The following is a 16,041-nucleotide window of genomic DNA, read 5'->3' as shown; positions in this document are numbered from 1 at the left end:
CAGGATTTTGGTATGGCTGAAGAGTTTGCTACCAAAGCCTTGGATCTGAAGCCCAGGTGTTACGAAGCCTATTATGCCAGAGCAAGAGCCAAGAGGAACAGCAGGTACTGTTTGATTCTATGGATCTCTCTGCACAGATTCTTTTTTAACCTAACATTTTTAATAACTTGTTCTCTTCCGCTAGTTCTATGTGGAATTTGCAAAGAAAAAGTTATTTTTTGTGCACTTTCCATCTGTATTAGGTCTCTGTATCAGTTAAAGCCAACAACACCCAAATAGCAATATTGAATACTTATTTCGGTAATCACTGGGCAGTCCAGAAAGTAACAAACTGATATGAAGAGGGATTATTTGAAATGTAAGACTGCATGGGTCTGCTACTCACATGACTGAGCAGAATGTGGCCAACAGTGTGCAACCCAGCCTTATCACTGCATTATTTATTACCAAGTTTATTTATCATGTATTACTGGCTGGTTTTATAGGACAGGATATGTTGAATCATTAGCAGTTAAAGATAAAAAACAAGGGGAGAGAGGAGGAACTATCTCTTCTAGTCTGGAAAAATGGCAAACTATAGAGGTATAGCTGAAGTACAGGGAAAGGTGCCTTTGGTTCACAGTATCTCTTCTAAACAGCTCGATAGATAGTCATGGAGTTCAGCAGGTTCCCTACTCTGGAGGTAACTGTGAAGGGCTTGTGAGATGAAGTGTCAGTTCCTACTGTTCCCAGCAGAGACTTCTGCTGCCTCCCTGCATGGATTGTCACAACACTCAAGGAAGGACTTAGGGCTGGGTCTGTGGTTCACCAGAGGGAAGAATTTCCTGAGGTGAAGAACATCCAGTTCTCACATTGTCACCACCTGCAGCAGGAAATGACACATCAGAATATTTCTCTGCAAGTGGTGGAGGTGGATTAGTAATAGGCAATGGTGGGGCTCAGATCTGCTCTGGATCTTCACTGTTTATTTTTCTTTTTACCCTAAACAGAAAGTTACTTGCTGCTCTTGCTGACCTACATGAAGCCGCTCAGCTGTGTCCCAGCAATCAGGAGATAAAACGTCTCCTGGCTCGGGTGGAAGAGGAATGCAAACAGTTGCAGAGAACACAGCAACAGAAACATCAGTCTGCACAGCTACTGGAGCAAACCAACAACTCTGATAATGAGGAGGGTGTTGTATCAGGCGTGAAGGAGAATTTCAGTCCTCAAGACAGGGAGGATGAACTGTCACACCCTGATGAATCTGTTTCCCCACCACAAAGGCTGCAGTGTTCCTCAGCTGCTTCATCGTTCAGCAGGACCCTTCAGGAAGGTGTTCAGCAGAAGGCTCGGTCTGTGTCCCCTCAGAGCAGAACAAGCAGTAAGTACCTGAGAGAGCCAGGCTTGATCATGCAGCCAACAAAGCAGGCACAGATTGTAAAAACTAATCAGCACCTGAGCTCCATCCAGCCTGGATCTAAACCAGGAAGCAGTCAAGGTAATACAAAGGCACAATCATCTTTGCAGCATCATCCCCTAAGTCCCTTGCCTGTCCCCCACTCTAGAAGTCAGCATTTGGATGGGACAAGCACACTGTCATCTGGAAGTGTTTCCGCAGATCCCAGTGCTGAATTGTGCAGTGAGAAGTTCATGTCCAGCCATTGTTCCCATCCACAGCATCACAAGACTCTCTCTTCTCATTCTTTTGCCAACAAGTCTAAACCTGCAGACAGGTCAACAGGCCCTGCTCAGATGAACTTCGGTAACACAAGGCAGCAAAGCCCTGTACCCAGTGCTGTCTCTTCAAGCTCTCCATCCAACAGTGTGATTCTGGCCAGCTCAGCCAGCAGCTTTTCAGGCAGCGTTAAGGGGCTGGGCCCTGATGTTCGACTCAAGGAGAGTAACGTGAGTCAGGTTCAGGGTACTGAGCACCGACCCCGCAATACCCCATTTATGGGAATCATGGACAAGACTGCAAGGTTCCAGCAGCAAAACATGCAATCCAGTCGCACTTGGCACGCTCAGGCATCAGATGGATTATCCACAAACGTTGCTCCTGGGGGCATCCAGCCCACAAACTTGGAGCAGTTCTCAGTGAAACACTACCCAACTAAAATCCCCTCTCTGGCTGCTGCCCTGGGAGATGGCAACCAGAGCAGTGTGCAAGCGAGAGACCGCGAGGAACTCCCCTGCCCAGTCCCTCCCCACTGTCCAGACAAATCCCCCAGCCAAGGTTCTCATTCATACCCCGATGCTGCAGCCAAACCCCCGTCCCACAGCAGCCAGGACGGGCACCTCAGCCACACGGCAAAACCAAAGCGATCCTTCATTGAATCAAATGTATAAATCCTACTTTGGGTATTTACTGGGTAAACCTGGCTCAGCACAGGGGGTGACTGCTCTCACAACACTCACTGGCTGGGCACAGCTGGCTCCGAGGGAACAGCCCGTGCTGGCCAGTCCTTACTGGGATACAACCACTTCACACTGTTCCTACCAGCACAGGACAGTGACAGTAACTGGAATAACAGACTTCTGTAGGAAGAGTCAATTAGGGTTGTCCAACCAACAGAGTAGGACCTCGAGCAGAGAAATCCTTTCCATTACATTTTACCATTAAATGAGAGTTTCCTTTCATGTAGGGCTTCAATCTTGGCTTTTGGTTCTGTTGCATCTCACACATAATACTTGTGCCTCTCCAGTGCTTAAGTGCTTACTTCTCACAGCAGTGTTAAGGAAGATAATCTGCTGCAGAATACTCAGATCTGTACATGCATGCATTTTTTTAAATCAAAGATAGTATTTTATCACTTTTCTAGCGGGATGTAATTTGGGTTGCATGATGTACATTTAGGAAGCATAAATAATTTGTGTATGAGTAAACTATAAGCAGCCATGTTTGACATGTAAATATAACTATTTTTGGTAACTAGGAGAAATCGAATAAAATAAAGAGTGACATTTGCATGTGTATTAAAAAGCTTTGACCATATTGGTTATTGCACTGAAGAACACAATATTATGGCCTATTAACAATAATTGCACTTTATATAGGTTATCTAATCACCTTTGGGTGCTATCTTAAAGCAAAATGATTTATTGTTTATTTGTGAAAAGGTACAGCAGTTAAATGCCTAGTAAGTGTTTTTATGGGAAACCTAACAAATGGATGGAGTGAAGATGAAAGTTTGAGGAAAAGTGTATGTGCAGTGGCATGGCAGGATGAAACTGTGAAGTTTTTTTGGAGGAAATAAGGTTTTATATTGGCAAGAACGTTGTGAAAAGGAACGGCTGCAGCGAACGGTGCGACGAGTGCAATTCAGTTGGAGAGCTCAGCTTTACACCCTGCCCAGCGTGCTTGGTTACAGGGCTCTGTGTCCAGTGTAAGCACCTGTACCCAGCTCTACAAGTCCTTTTGGAGTTTGCATCATTATGCTTTAGCTTATTTATTGTTTACCGGTTCTTTGATATTTTGTACAATTCATATATTAGTCTTGTCCTGTAGTTCTATTTTTGCACAGCTACTGTATTTTTTTCCATACAAAATAAACATGCTTAATATACCTGTGGGATGAGATGCAGTCCCTGATGGGATAGAATGATATAGATCCTATACTTTGCTATTTCTTACCTTCTGAAAGACTGTAGACTCAGAAGTCAGAAATGTAGTGAAAATTTTAAGAAAACTTTATTTGAAAAACTGTTATTACTTCATTTCTTGAACAGAAATACCACAAAGGAAAAATAACCAATAACTTTAAAAAGTTCTTCTGGGAGCTTCCACCAATGAAGGTTTTCTTTGAAAGAGCCACAGATTAGACCAGAAATAGAACTTTTTTTCCCAGTTGTTCCTGATACAGTTAGTTCCTTTAGCTACACAGAATTCCAAAGGGGTTTAACATTTCTGCTGAGTCTCCAGCCAGCGAGTGATGGCCATTTTTAGTGTCCTGTTTGGTGTGAGCATAAGGGAGTGGAGGGGAAGATTGGTCATGGGACTAGATCGTCTCTTATTGCTGATCCAGTGTTCCATTGCTTCCCTTTCATAGGAATAGCCATCTACAACAAAACCATCAACAGAAGCTCCTGTTACAGAGGCGTGGGCACTGTGGCACTCTACGAATTTTAGATATTTAAATGGAAAGGAAGGAAATACATCCAAACAGGAAAAATTGAGATTTAGAGTAAGTCCATGGTCTGTGAGAGCTCTACTGTGAATATAAACAGTTCAGGCTAGTTTCATGTTTCTATCTCTGACTGCAAAGCACCAAAGTATATTATACATGTTAAATAAGACTGTCTTTTCAGTTTGACTGATCCATAATGTGAAGTAAAAGCTCTTTAATACAAAATAGCTAACACAGCTAAAGCTTGCTGCGCCCATGACCACTGTGGGTGCCCACCTGGCTGCCCCAGCACTGAGCTGGGCCCCTGCTGAGCCTTCACCAGCTGGCCAGTTTCAGGGCTTCAGCTCTTCAGTTGGTACCTAAACAAGGTGTTACTTAAAGAAGAGAAATGTGGCCCCCGCTCAGTGTTATTTAGCCCAATCACCCAGAAATCTCTCTGATGGAGATTACACTGCTCACCCTGTATTCAGTAAAGCCACTGCCACTCCAGTAGTTAGCAAATGTCTTCATACTTTGAGCATTTTAATTCTCAGGAGTCTGACACCTCACGACTGAAGTTAATCACTGCGTCAGAAGAACTTACACTGATCTTCTGATGACTGTATGCCCCTCCCCACCCCCAAGATTAGAACTACTAAGCACTAGTTCTCCACAGAATGTTTTACCTGTAGAACATCATAAGCTCCTGGTGTAGCACAGTTCAAAGACCTTGCTGAATTTAAAGGAGTCTCCTTCAATACAAACTTCTAAGTGCCCTAGAGATGGTGTGCTAAGTAGTAATGAGCCTGGGTTTCCTTGGCTTTTTGCCCCAGTGTGTGCACTTATTTTGCACTTATCAAGCCAAAGATGTAATTAGGCTTGTAATTATATTTGCAAAGGCACATTAAAAAAAAGAAACAAATGCTTGATACAGTATTCTTCTTCCTATTAGAGATGTCATTTGGCAAATTAAGCATTTATCACAATTCTGTTTTGTTGCAACAGCTATTTAAAATAGTTTATCTTTCTGATAAGACAGGCCCATTTTTGTGTTCCCACACCGATCTTTATCCTCAAGTAATTTTAACTGATGTCATGTAAAGACATACCCGCTGCAATGACAGGATCCTTCATAAGCTCCCTTGTTATAGGACACAGGAACTCATCAGGGACAGGAACAGAAACTGAGCTCATTGTCATCCTCAGTTCTTCAATCTTCTGGAGAATTTTACTGCGCAGGCCTAGAGACTCTGAAAAATTATTCATACATGAAGCAGACAGCACAGACAGGTACGGCAAAAAGTCAGCAGCTGCTTCAAGAGACACAGCTCCATCTCACCACCCCCCAAACCAAAAACCTGCAGCCAGCCCAGGCCCAGGATGTCTCTTCTGCTACTCAACAGGAACCTGAGTAAGGAAAACAACCAGTAAAACCAACACAGGTGCAGCAGTGCTGCAGAGCCATGGCTGTGTGGTGATAAACTCCTAACATTTAGTTAAACTGGGATTAACTAAGTAGCACTGAAAATTAATTTGCAGTAGCACTGAAAATCTTGTTCATCTTGGGCAGGTAGTATTTTCCTGTTTTGTAAGTGCCTGAGCCGTGGCAGGTAGAGAGCAATTCTTCAAGTCAGTTTTGTCAGGCCATAATTTTTATACCTTTGTTGAGTCCTTTCCCCACAGAGAACTCTTATTTTCAGCAGGTCATTGATCACATTCAGTTCTCACAGGACTTCCTAGTCAGTGTTAATTGACTGGCCTCAGCAGGTGATGCTGCAACAGAGTTTTAGGCTACTTCAATGCTAAAGACAACGTGCAGAAACTGAGGAAGCCAGGGGGCTTTCGTGGATGACAATTCTGTCAGATTCCCAGCACCTGTTATTTCTAGAATTCAACAAAGCTGGCTGCTACACAGAGATACTGTGATCTCATATAGACCAAGTCAACACACACACAATGGTAATGAAATAAAAAGGCATTCTGGGGGGGGGAAATCCATGTATGGAATTCTTAACTTTCTTTTATTACAACATTTCAAAGTCCTTTAAAAATTAAAAACTATTTGGATTTCCATACTCTTACCGATTTTTAATTCATTAGCAAGACCTTCCTTAGTAAGATTCAGTAGCTCCTTGCCATCAATATTATTCATTTTGAAAAGCCCAACAAAGTCTGCTAAATCTTGTGCACAGAGCCAGGCTGAAACATCATCCTCTGACCAGTCCTCAACAGCCACCTCAGATTCAGTTTCTACAATATTTCCTTTGGAAATGAAAAAGACAGTTACAAAACAAAACAAAAACCAAAAAATCCCCAATCAAACAAAACAAACCCACAAAACCCAAAAAACAACCAACAATGAAACCCCCCAGTTCTAAGAAACAATGTCATTAATGAACTCTGGTTTTAAGTGTTCTCAGTACTATACATTCTCCATCTAATAAAAGAAATGCTTATTAGACATTATTTTGGGGAAGAGGCACGATAATTTTTGTCTTTTTACCTGTCAATTTTCAAAGTTTAGAAGAATTTAATCTCTCAGATGCCCACATGTCTGTAAAATCTGAACTGAATAACTAAAAACCAGAAAAGTGGAACCATCTCACACCTCCTTAGAAAGCAGACTAAAGCCCAAACTTATTCTTGTGCTTTGAACGAGATCACATGTACCTTTGTTCCACAAATTTTGGGTGCTGATGTGTTTTGTAACAGTAGCTATCTTGGGTTTTTTTCACCTGTAACAACTGGTAAACTGTTTTTCTTGTTGACAATTATGCCTGCAATTAGCATATTTTCTGGTTAACCCACCACAAATGATGCTTGTCCAAAAAGTCTTTCAGCACTCTGGCAATAATATTCATCTCTTAAATGCTGTCCAGAGAGCAAGCAATGGCAAATATCAGAAAAGAAGATACAGCAGATTAATCAAATTAAGATACATCTAGTATATTTTTCTTTAAAAAAATAACCAAATTCCTTTGTAGGACTTCAATCAGGTCAGTTCAGAGAAAAGACCAGTAACAGGCACACAATTCTGAGGTTACACATTAACTGCAGGTAAGAATGTGGGGGGTTTGCATCTTCGGAAGGTGCTCTGAATTTAAAGAACAAATTACAAACACTTCACACACTGACCTGCAGAGGGTTGCTTCAGGTCCAACTGCCATATGTGCACAGTTTTATCCATTGAGCCCGTGGCAAGTAAGTGACTATGTGGTGCAAAAGCACAAGTTGTAACATATCTGCAAATAAAAAAAAGAACACAGTGTGAAAATTCACGAGAAAAAGACTTAATTTCTTTTATTAACAGTGAAACAGAACAATCATATTGAATTCTTACCTGGTATGCTGAGACAAAGTACGAAGGGTATTGCCAGTACTCTGTAAAAGAGTTTTTGTAATTTTAAATCTTAAAGAATAAAAAGAACATTTCTTCATTTGCATGCTTCCTCTCAAAGTAAGGAATATTGCCTCTTGAAAGGTGACACAAGTTACCTTCAGAGAAGTTACACAGCCTTGACAAAGCTGATCAGCAGTAGAGGCAGAACTGCAACTTGAATTTCCTGCCTGAAGCCCCCCTGGATTCCTTGGGGCACTGCCACCCTTCCCAATGAGCCAGAACAGAACATGCAGAAGAACCGTGCCAGAAACATCAGCTGAATGAATTACATCCATACTGGCTGACTGTTCGTGGGGATAAAAACATTTCTTTTACAAATCTGGTCTTGGAAATGACCAAAAGGGAAGAGATTTAAGCCACGATCCTTCAACTGGACCAGTAATTAACCACAGCAGTGGTTCTCCTATTTGGCCACTAAATATCAATAAAAAACCAAATTCCTGAATTTCCACAGTTTTCATTTATGATTGAAAGACTTTCCCTCTTATGAAAGATACCTTTTTTTGACAGGTAGCGACGAAGTGGGAAGATGATGAGCAGTTATTCAGAATCACTAATTGATCAGTCAGCACTCCAGTAGTTTGAGCTGCCCAACATGATCAAAGTGCCCTATTTTAGGCCAAAATCTCTCTCTGTCCCATGAAGGCTTTATGTCCCCACTTTTCCCCACAAAATCACAGGGGATCTCTGCAGATCACCTAGTACAGACCCCTTGCTAAAGCAGGGCCACCTACAGCAGGTGTCCAGGTGGGGTTTGAGCATCTCCAGAGGAGAATCCACAACTAGAAAAGTTATTGTCCCATCTGATAAAAACCAAAGGCCACAAAAGCTGACAAACAGTATTAAAAAATACTTATGCTGTGGTTTTGTGCATCTTTTAATTTTCTGAAGCTCCAAAACTCTGGAGGACTTCTTACATACCTGTCTAAACTTCAGACTACTAAAATAACTGGACTAAAAACTGTGCAAGTATCATATTAGTGATTTTGGTGAAAAACTTTAACACTAATTTAAAAATTGTATCAACACATTAGGTATGTGCAGAGCAAGCTGAAGAAGCTTAAAATTTGTTCATCCTCCATTTTCAGCAAAATTATTTTTTTTAATACTAGAAAGTACTAGAGGTAAATAGCACTTACAGGTGAACCATGAAAGATGTAATAACATTATTACAGAAAATGCTTAAACAGTATGTTTTAAGGAGAAGACATTTAACATAATTTTCTTGACTTCTTTATTATGCTTCTATTTTATCTGCACTTTATATATAATTAACTAAAGAATTTCTATGATCACCATTCCCAATTTTATGTCAAAAGCTACACTCCTCCTTGCTTTGGAAGCTAGGCATGTTAGGATAAACAAAAAATCGTTCTGCTTCAATATGAACATAACTTGTAAGTATGGAATTAATTGAATAATACCCTACTGCAGAGAAATCAACAAATCCTCAAAAGGTAGATAAAAAGTGAGAAAGACTGATCAATTCTCAAGAGACACTTTTCCTTAGACAACTCCTGCTCCTCCCCCCAAACGCACAGTAAATAATTTGGGATTATATCATTTCTATTCTTCAATATTCCTTTATGCTGATAAGACACTGCAGCACTACTGACATTAAAAGACAACAACCCAATGAATGGTCTGTACTATGTTATACTTACAGTTTCATAGATTATGACACACTTGTCCACAGACCTTTAAAAAAAACAGACATTAAAATGAAGCAGAGAGGGAAAAAAACTGTTTTTCATGAAGAAAGGAGGAAAAACCTTTTTTTGCAAACAATATAAGATCAAACATATTTCTTAACAACACCTGATGCAAAGTTTAGATATCTATCTCCCCTCCACCAGTGCCCACCTTAAACAACACTGACCAGTGTGAAGTAAAAACCAGCCAATACGAAAACTCTGCCCTTGCATGAGAATTCCCGAGGCAAAGGATTTGCACAGTTGCTTTTGCCCCCACTCTCTCTACCATATCTCTGCTTTATATCTTTGCAAGTAGCATCTGTAAAGCAAATGCACAGTCTGGCTGTCCAAGATCTACTCTCAGCCCTTCTTATTTTTGAGACCTTTCCATTTGCAAAGCAAGCCAGAGGAAGTTGTGTCATGCAATACATAAAATATAGCTGTGCAATGCAATCAGTACATACATATTTCATGAAATACAAATTGCACAGTTATTTACCATGGCAGCAGTATTTCCTGAAAGATTTTATGGGATAGACATTTCACTTATGACAATGTAAGTGAAAACAATAATCTGTACATCTAAGGGAAAATAAAATAACTACATCACAAACATTCATAATGATCTTCAAATACTGAAAAAGACTCCCTTAGAAAGAATATAAAGCAAAGTGTCAAAGCAAGCTATTGTCTCCTGGGGTTTGTTTAGTTTTAAGTTTATTTGCTGGCAATTGTAGTCTTTTTCCTTTGCAAGACATCAGCCTTTCAGTTTAGAAAGTCTTTGTAAATAAGACAGTTAAAATTTAGAGTGGAACCACTGTATTTGCTACTTCAAGCTACCATTTAGTTTAGAAGTGACTAAATACCTTTCATGAGAAGAACAGAGTAAAAGCATACAGTCACTAATATTCATAAAACCATAAGTGATTATACCTACCTTATTTATAACTTCCTCTCTCAACAGCTTGGTCCCTGAGGAAAGCCACTAGCAACGAGCTGCTGCTGAGCATCAACCAGCCCTTTGAGTCTGACCACAGAGCCCCCTGTGCGAGCCCCCTCCCCTCACAGCTGCCTGGAACCCTGGGGGCCGTGCCCACAGCCGGCAGCATTCCCTGTGCCCACCCTGTCCCCACAGCCAGCCCTCCCCTCACACACAGCTCCTGGGAGCAGCATTCCCTGTTCCCACAGCCAGCCCTCCCCTCACACATGGCTCCCTCTGCCCTCCTCACTTCCCCGTGCTTTCCACAAGCACAAGGTGCTGCTTACCCCGACACCAACATCTGCCCATCGTATGAAAATGCACAAGCCAGAACTGGGGCAGAATGTCCATTCAATGTGCATTTATATTTTAATTCAACACCTAAAAATACAGAAAGGAAATTATTACATACGGGCATATCTGACAAGGTACAAGACAAACCACTTTTAGAAGCATAAAGCTCCACCAAAGATGTGACTCTGTGACATACCATCTACAAAGACCACAGAGACAACTTAATTTGAACATCTCCAACTTCCTCACTTTGTAGTCTTAGCATGTCTCACAGTGTTTTAGATATTAAATGCATATCTGTACACACACTATTCATCCTTACAGACTTTTATATAAAAGAGATTACAAAAAAGTACCCTCTGTAGATGTTTTTGGCCATTTACCCCGTCTCTACATTGCAGTTTTAGGAGGAACCACTACTCTTTTCATTTCTCCAGCAATTGCTCAAGGCCCAGGACATATTGAAACATGAAAGCAAACCTCTCCATGGCCTGGCAGATTAAGAGGTTTCAACCTATTGACCTGTTCAAAGGCCACAGTAGATTTTTTTTTTAAATCTTTACTTATACTGTTATTGATAAATAGATGGCTAAATAAAATCTACATGGGGCAGCAGCATCAAGTGGTCAATGCCTCAGTTGCTCTCCTGCTAACAGTTCAGAAAATTTTCAACTTGTGGTTAGTTTGGTTGTGAATTCAGCAGTATAATTTTGATCTTCGATTTAAACTGTCACTAAAGACTTAAGACATTGGTATATGAAAAAAACATTGCTGTGCTCACCTAAGAAATCTGCAAATAAAATAAGCCAAAGCTTTATCTGATTATCTTGTCCACAAGAAGCCATCTGGAAGTATTTGAATCCACTTTCATTATCTGATAAAACTAAAATATATTAATGGGAGTTAGAAGCACTGAAAATAACAGCATACCAGTAAACTACATCAGCAAAAAATCATTACAGAAGTTCTAAAATTGCTTAGAAGAAAGAAATCAGTATCATTGTTATACTGTTTCCTGAACAAGTAGATAAAGACCAGAGCTGTGCTCATATTTTAAGTTTTCTTGATGGTAAATGTTTGATTCCTCTATCTACTGAGTGCACCGACATACTCTTTTTAATTCTATGGTTATACTAATTTTCTCTACAGTTCAGTAGTTCTCAAAGTTATCACCTTGTTTATTGACCTAGTACATTCTTTGCCACCTCCCTGACCACAGCTTTTTCTAAAAATATTCACAATACTTTAAACATCAACTCTTCCCAAGGTCATTTGTATCTTGAGCATCGCTAACAAAAATAATATGAAAAGAAGAGCTAGAAAGAACTTTATTTTTTTTTAAATGTTCCTCCCCTGATGAGTTAAGTAACTAACCAGATACTGGATTTGAAGAAATATCACAGCAGGTAACACCAAGATCATGTGCTTTTTCATTATACAGGCATCTCATTTTATCATCCCAAATGGTTAAATCACCACTTGATGATCCAGTGACAAAGAAATTTCCATTGGGAGAAAATGCACAAGCCACCAAAGAACCATCTTTAACATTTCCAGACCTGAAAAGCAAGAGTACACAGGATTTGAATTTAGAATAAGTACAATTCTGAAGAAGTGATCTATCAAACACCATCTGATACAATAAGCCAAACTTCTAAGTTCTGCACATCAGGACTTGGTAATACAAGGAAGAGAAACTCAACCCAGCTACGGGAAGAGATGCCAAATAAGCACTGCAGCAGGGAGCACACCTGCTCTTTGACTGCAGGAGGAAAAACATGAGATGGCACCCCAAGGCAATAATTTTAACTGAGTGATAATTTTCAAACTACTTGCATGGACTTTACATTTAAAAGTAACATTCTACAGCAGGGCACATTTTAAAAGTCAAAGGTAAATGCACATTATCATAACACAGATTTACATGTACACAAACAAGGGAAAAAAGATTCCCACAATTCCTCTGTTCTGTTTTCAAAGACAAAACAGAACACCTACTAACCCATATCATAAGCTGTAGCTGAGAAGAACACTTTGTGATTTATGATGTAGGGTTAATTTTGAACAACATGTACACAAGAGAAAGCAATGTGGAAAAAAAGTCTCTATTTCAACTAAGCAAAAGCACTTTGTAGAACTGATCTTTAAAGAAAATTTCTAGCAGATACAGAAGTGTGGTCAATCCTCAGGAGGGAAGTGGGGTCAACCTGACATCCTTTACCTTATCTGATAATAACCTAAAGTCAACTGAAAGTGTCTCACTCCTTTTAACGGACAGCAGATCCAGCCCAGCATGCAGAGCTGAACCTACAAGTGCAGGAAGAAAATCAACAGCCATAAGCAACAGTCACACAGCAAGAAATGTCTGTCTTATGTACTCTGTCTTTGTATCTTGTAGAAGCTGCTCATTCTCTTTTGCTGATAGAAGTTTTATTTACTGTGAGAGGTGTCAGACTTAATGTCACAGAAGTCAATAACTCTCCCTGAGAGTCTTGCTAATCAGACCCAGGACTTTCTACAAAGCACTGACTCCTTTAATTCTATCATTAAGAATACTGTCAAATCCACTACTCCCATTTTCATATGCAGAATCCTTTTTCCGTAGTGCAGCTTTTAAAACTTTCCTTCTTTCACACAAAAAGTTGCAGATTCTGCTCTGAAAACGTAACAGTAACATAAACAGCACTGTACATGTTCAGAGTATGCATTTAAGACTTATGGGCCAGATATTAGTATGGGAACTACTGAACAGAAAACAGAGACCACTAAGAAATACACATAAATTAACTTGCTTTCATGATGTTCACATCCATCACAGAGATTATTTAAATAGTCATCTTACTTCACAACTTGAACAGTCAATTACAACAGCAGAGCAGATAAGGAATAAGTGGCTACCTTTGTTCTAATTACCATCCACATATTTGGTCAAGTGACATAACAGTGTGGCAAAAGGTGTTCTCTTCTTCAACATCAACACAATCAACTGTTGCAAAAGAAACAGAGGACCACAGACTGACACTAAATGGTTAACTAACATCCTCTGACATAATTTTTAACTACCCTGATAATTTCTATGTGATATTGATCTCAGCGTTTAAAACCAGGACATGTGCATTTTTCTATCTGCAGTTACAAATGACAGTAAAAAAAATTCATCAGCTGAAAATACATACACATATACACATCCCAAAATACATATAATTAAAGTTAAGCTGACTACTGCTGGCGAGTTAACACACTGAAATGAACTTTTAATAGCTCAAGGGGACAGGATTGGGATGTTCAAGTTCTTTCTTACATCTCTACAACGCAAACAATGTCAAAGCAGATAAACCCTTACAGTTCAGAATACTAATGACTGAAATTCCAAATTTTTCTTAAAGATAAAAATAAGAAAAAATATGTAATCACTACTTCTTTATTGTCTGAAAACAAAACAACCACTTCAGCATTTCTTTATGCATTAGAAAAACCACGGTGGCAAAAATCTATAAGAATTCTGTTTATGGACAAATTTCCAGATTTACACTATTTCAAGTAACTACAATAAATCATTTTAAAAAACTTTATAGTTCCCATCTAAATCACTGCTGTGGAAGGCAAAGGCAGAGAGGCCACGATTACCAACACCAAACAACCTTGGCTTTCACAAATGTCTGCTCCTTCAATCCTAAGTGAAAGTTCAATTCTCTCAATCCTTAACTACTTTCCAAACTTTGAAGAGCAGTTGTGTAATTGCAGCTCTAAAACCTAAATAACATCTTGCCCAAGTACAGATTACAACAACTGGCCTGAAGACTTTCCCGAAAGACAAAGATGTAGAGGAGGACTTAGAAGATCACTCTAAGGTTCACACCTTTAACTGTGCAACATCAATAAATATAATCATCTGCTTTGTTTCAAGTGTTTCTTGGAAACCCATGTCATACTTAACTCATTTAGCTCCAATAATCCTTTCTGTCACTGTTATGTCTCAAATTGCATGGTTTCAGGACACGTCCATAGTTTCCAAACTCTGACTGCTGGATTACTATCAAGCTTCTAAGACCTTCTTGGACTCCAAACTCCTAGTAATTAAATATTTAATTTATACCACTATGTATAAACAATATAAAGTACACAGTACAGTCAGGTTCCATTAACTAACTGTATATTATGTATCGCAGTTTGCTGACTCGCTGCTTAGGAACCAGATGCAATGCAGTACACAATGCATCATGATTTCATGTTAAATCAATGAAATGAACTTTTAAAAAAATCAGGATTTAGATGCAAGATAACTGAGTAAAAATTAAAACTTCTTGAGTTTGCATTAACATAAGAAAAGCCCAAAAGAACCCAAAACAACAAAACCAAACCAACTAACCAAAACCAAAATCCAACAACAACAAAAAACCCCACCAAAAAACCCAAAAAAGACTCAGCATTTCTCCCAATCTTAGGGTCTTCCAAGTCCTGTCCCCGTTTCTTCGTGATACCCATCAGCGGTGTAAGCCTGTGAGTCCTGTACGCAGCACAGTACACTACTCACACTACACTCCTGCAGGCCAGGGACGGCCGAGAGCCCTGGCAACTGACCTGTAGAGTGGAGCGACTGGGACGTCCCACGTACAACGAGGGGTGCCTGGTCGGCGCCCCGCGAGCAGAGCGGGAGCCGCGCGGATGCAAAGCGGCACAGCGCGACGGGGACTGGCGCGCGGCTGGCCCAGCACCCGCCAAGCCGGCGGCCGTCGCGCGTGTCCCACAGCGCCGTGGTGCCGGTCCGTGGAGCACGAGGCCAGCACGCGGCCCGACGGCGAGAAGCAGCAGCAGTGCACCGCGTACGTGTGGCCGCGCAGCGGCGAGTACGGCAGCTCGGAGAAGTCGCGCAGGGAATACACGCGAACGGTTTTGTCCAAGGAACACGTAGCCAAGCACGACGAGGAGAAGGCGCAGTAGTTGACGTCATCACTGTGATCTGATAAACTGTGAATTAGTGTTGCCATTTTCAAATAAAGAATCTGAAAAAGAGTTCAACAGTCAGACTTAACTTCCCTATTTCAGAAATGAAAAGACACATTCTCCAGGAAAAAAAAAAAAAAAGGAAAAAAAATTCATTTGCAAAGGCACATTTTTCATCTAAGCATCATTTAGGCATAGAATCACAGAACAGTTTGGGTTGGAAGGGACCTTAAAGCTCATCCTGTTCCACCCCCTGCCATGGGCAGGGATACCTTCCCCTATCCCAGGTTGCTCCAAGCCCAGGACACTTCCAGGGATCCAGGGACAGCCACAGCTTCTCCAGGCAACCTGTGCCAGGGCCTCCCCACCCTCCCAGGGAACAATTTCTTCCTAATCTCTAATCTAGACCTACCCACAGTTTAAATCCATTCCCCCTTCTATCACTATATGCCCTTGTAAAAAGTCCCCCTCCAGCATACTTCCAGAGTGTGGCTGGAGTATTTCACAGTGAAGACGGAGACAAAGAAGCCATTCAGTCCCTCAGCTTTCTCCATGTCCCAGGTAAACAGGTCTCACATTTCCTTTCAGAGAAGGCCCACATTTTCTCTAGTCTTCCTTTTATCACCAACGTGCCTATAGAAGCTTTTC

The 16,041-nt window shown here is 40.6% G+C and overlaps 2 protein-coding genes across 2 annotated transcripts in view; one reads left to right on the top strand and one right to left on the bottom strand.

Annotated features, from left to right (window-relative positions):
- Positions 1-3,546, top strand: part of TANC1 (tetratricopeptide repeat, ankyrin repeat and coiled-coil containing 1) — a 46,416-nt gene extending 42,870 nt beyond the window's left edge. The window contains exons 24-25 of the mRNA XM_029962176.1: positions 4-104; positions 990-3,546. Of these exons, the coding sequence (XP_029818036.1) occupies positions 4-104; positions 990-2,325 (1,437 nt within the window). The 3' untranslated portion in view covers positions 2,326-3,546. The remainder of the gene's footprint in view (positions 1-3; positions 105-989) is intronic.
- Positions 3,547-3,643: 97 nt separating this feature from the next.
- On the bottom strand, positions 3,644-15,619 carry WDSUB1 (WD repeat, sterile alpha motif and U-box domain containing 1). The gene is given in 12 exon segments (XM_025895790.2): positions 3,644-4,035; positions 5,192-5,332; positions 6,165-6,344; positions 7,218-7,324; positions 7,423-7,463; positions 9,147-9,180; positions 10,443-10,536; positions 11,231-11,332; positions 11,824-12,008; positions 15,031-15,164; positions 15,167-15,211; positions 15,213-15,619. Coding segments are annotated over 12 exon segments (1,449 nt in total). The 5' UTR covers positions 15,438-15,619; the 3' UTR covers positions 3,644-3,874.
- Positions 15,620-16,041: the final 422 nt, after the last annotated feature.

Source organism: Manacus vitellinus, unplaced genomic scaffold (genome assembly GCF_001715985.3).
Source record: "Manacus vitellinus isolate BGI_N305 unplaced genomic scaffold, ASM171598v3 scaffold_43_pilon, whole genome shotgun sequence".
NCBI classification, from domain to species: Eukaryota; Metazoa; Chordata; class Aves; order Passeriformes; family Pipridae; genus Manacus; species Manacus vitellinus.
The sequence above is the reverse complement of the archived record's forward strand: the minus strand, read 5'-3'. Positions and strand labels throughout refer to the sequence as shown.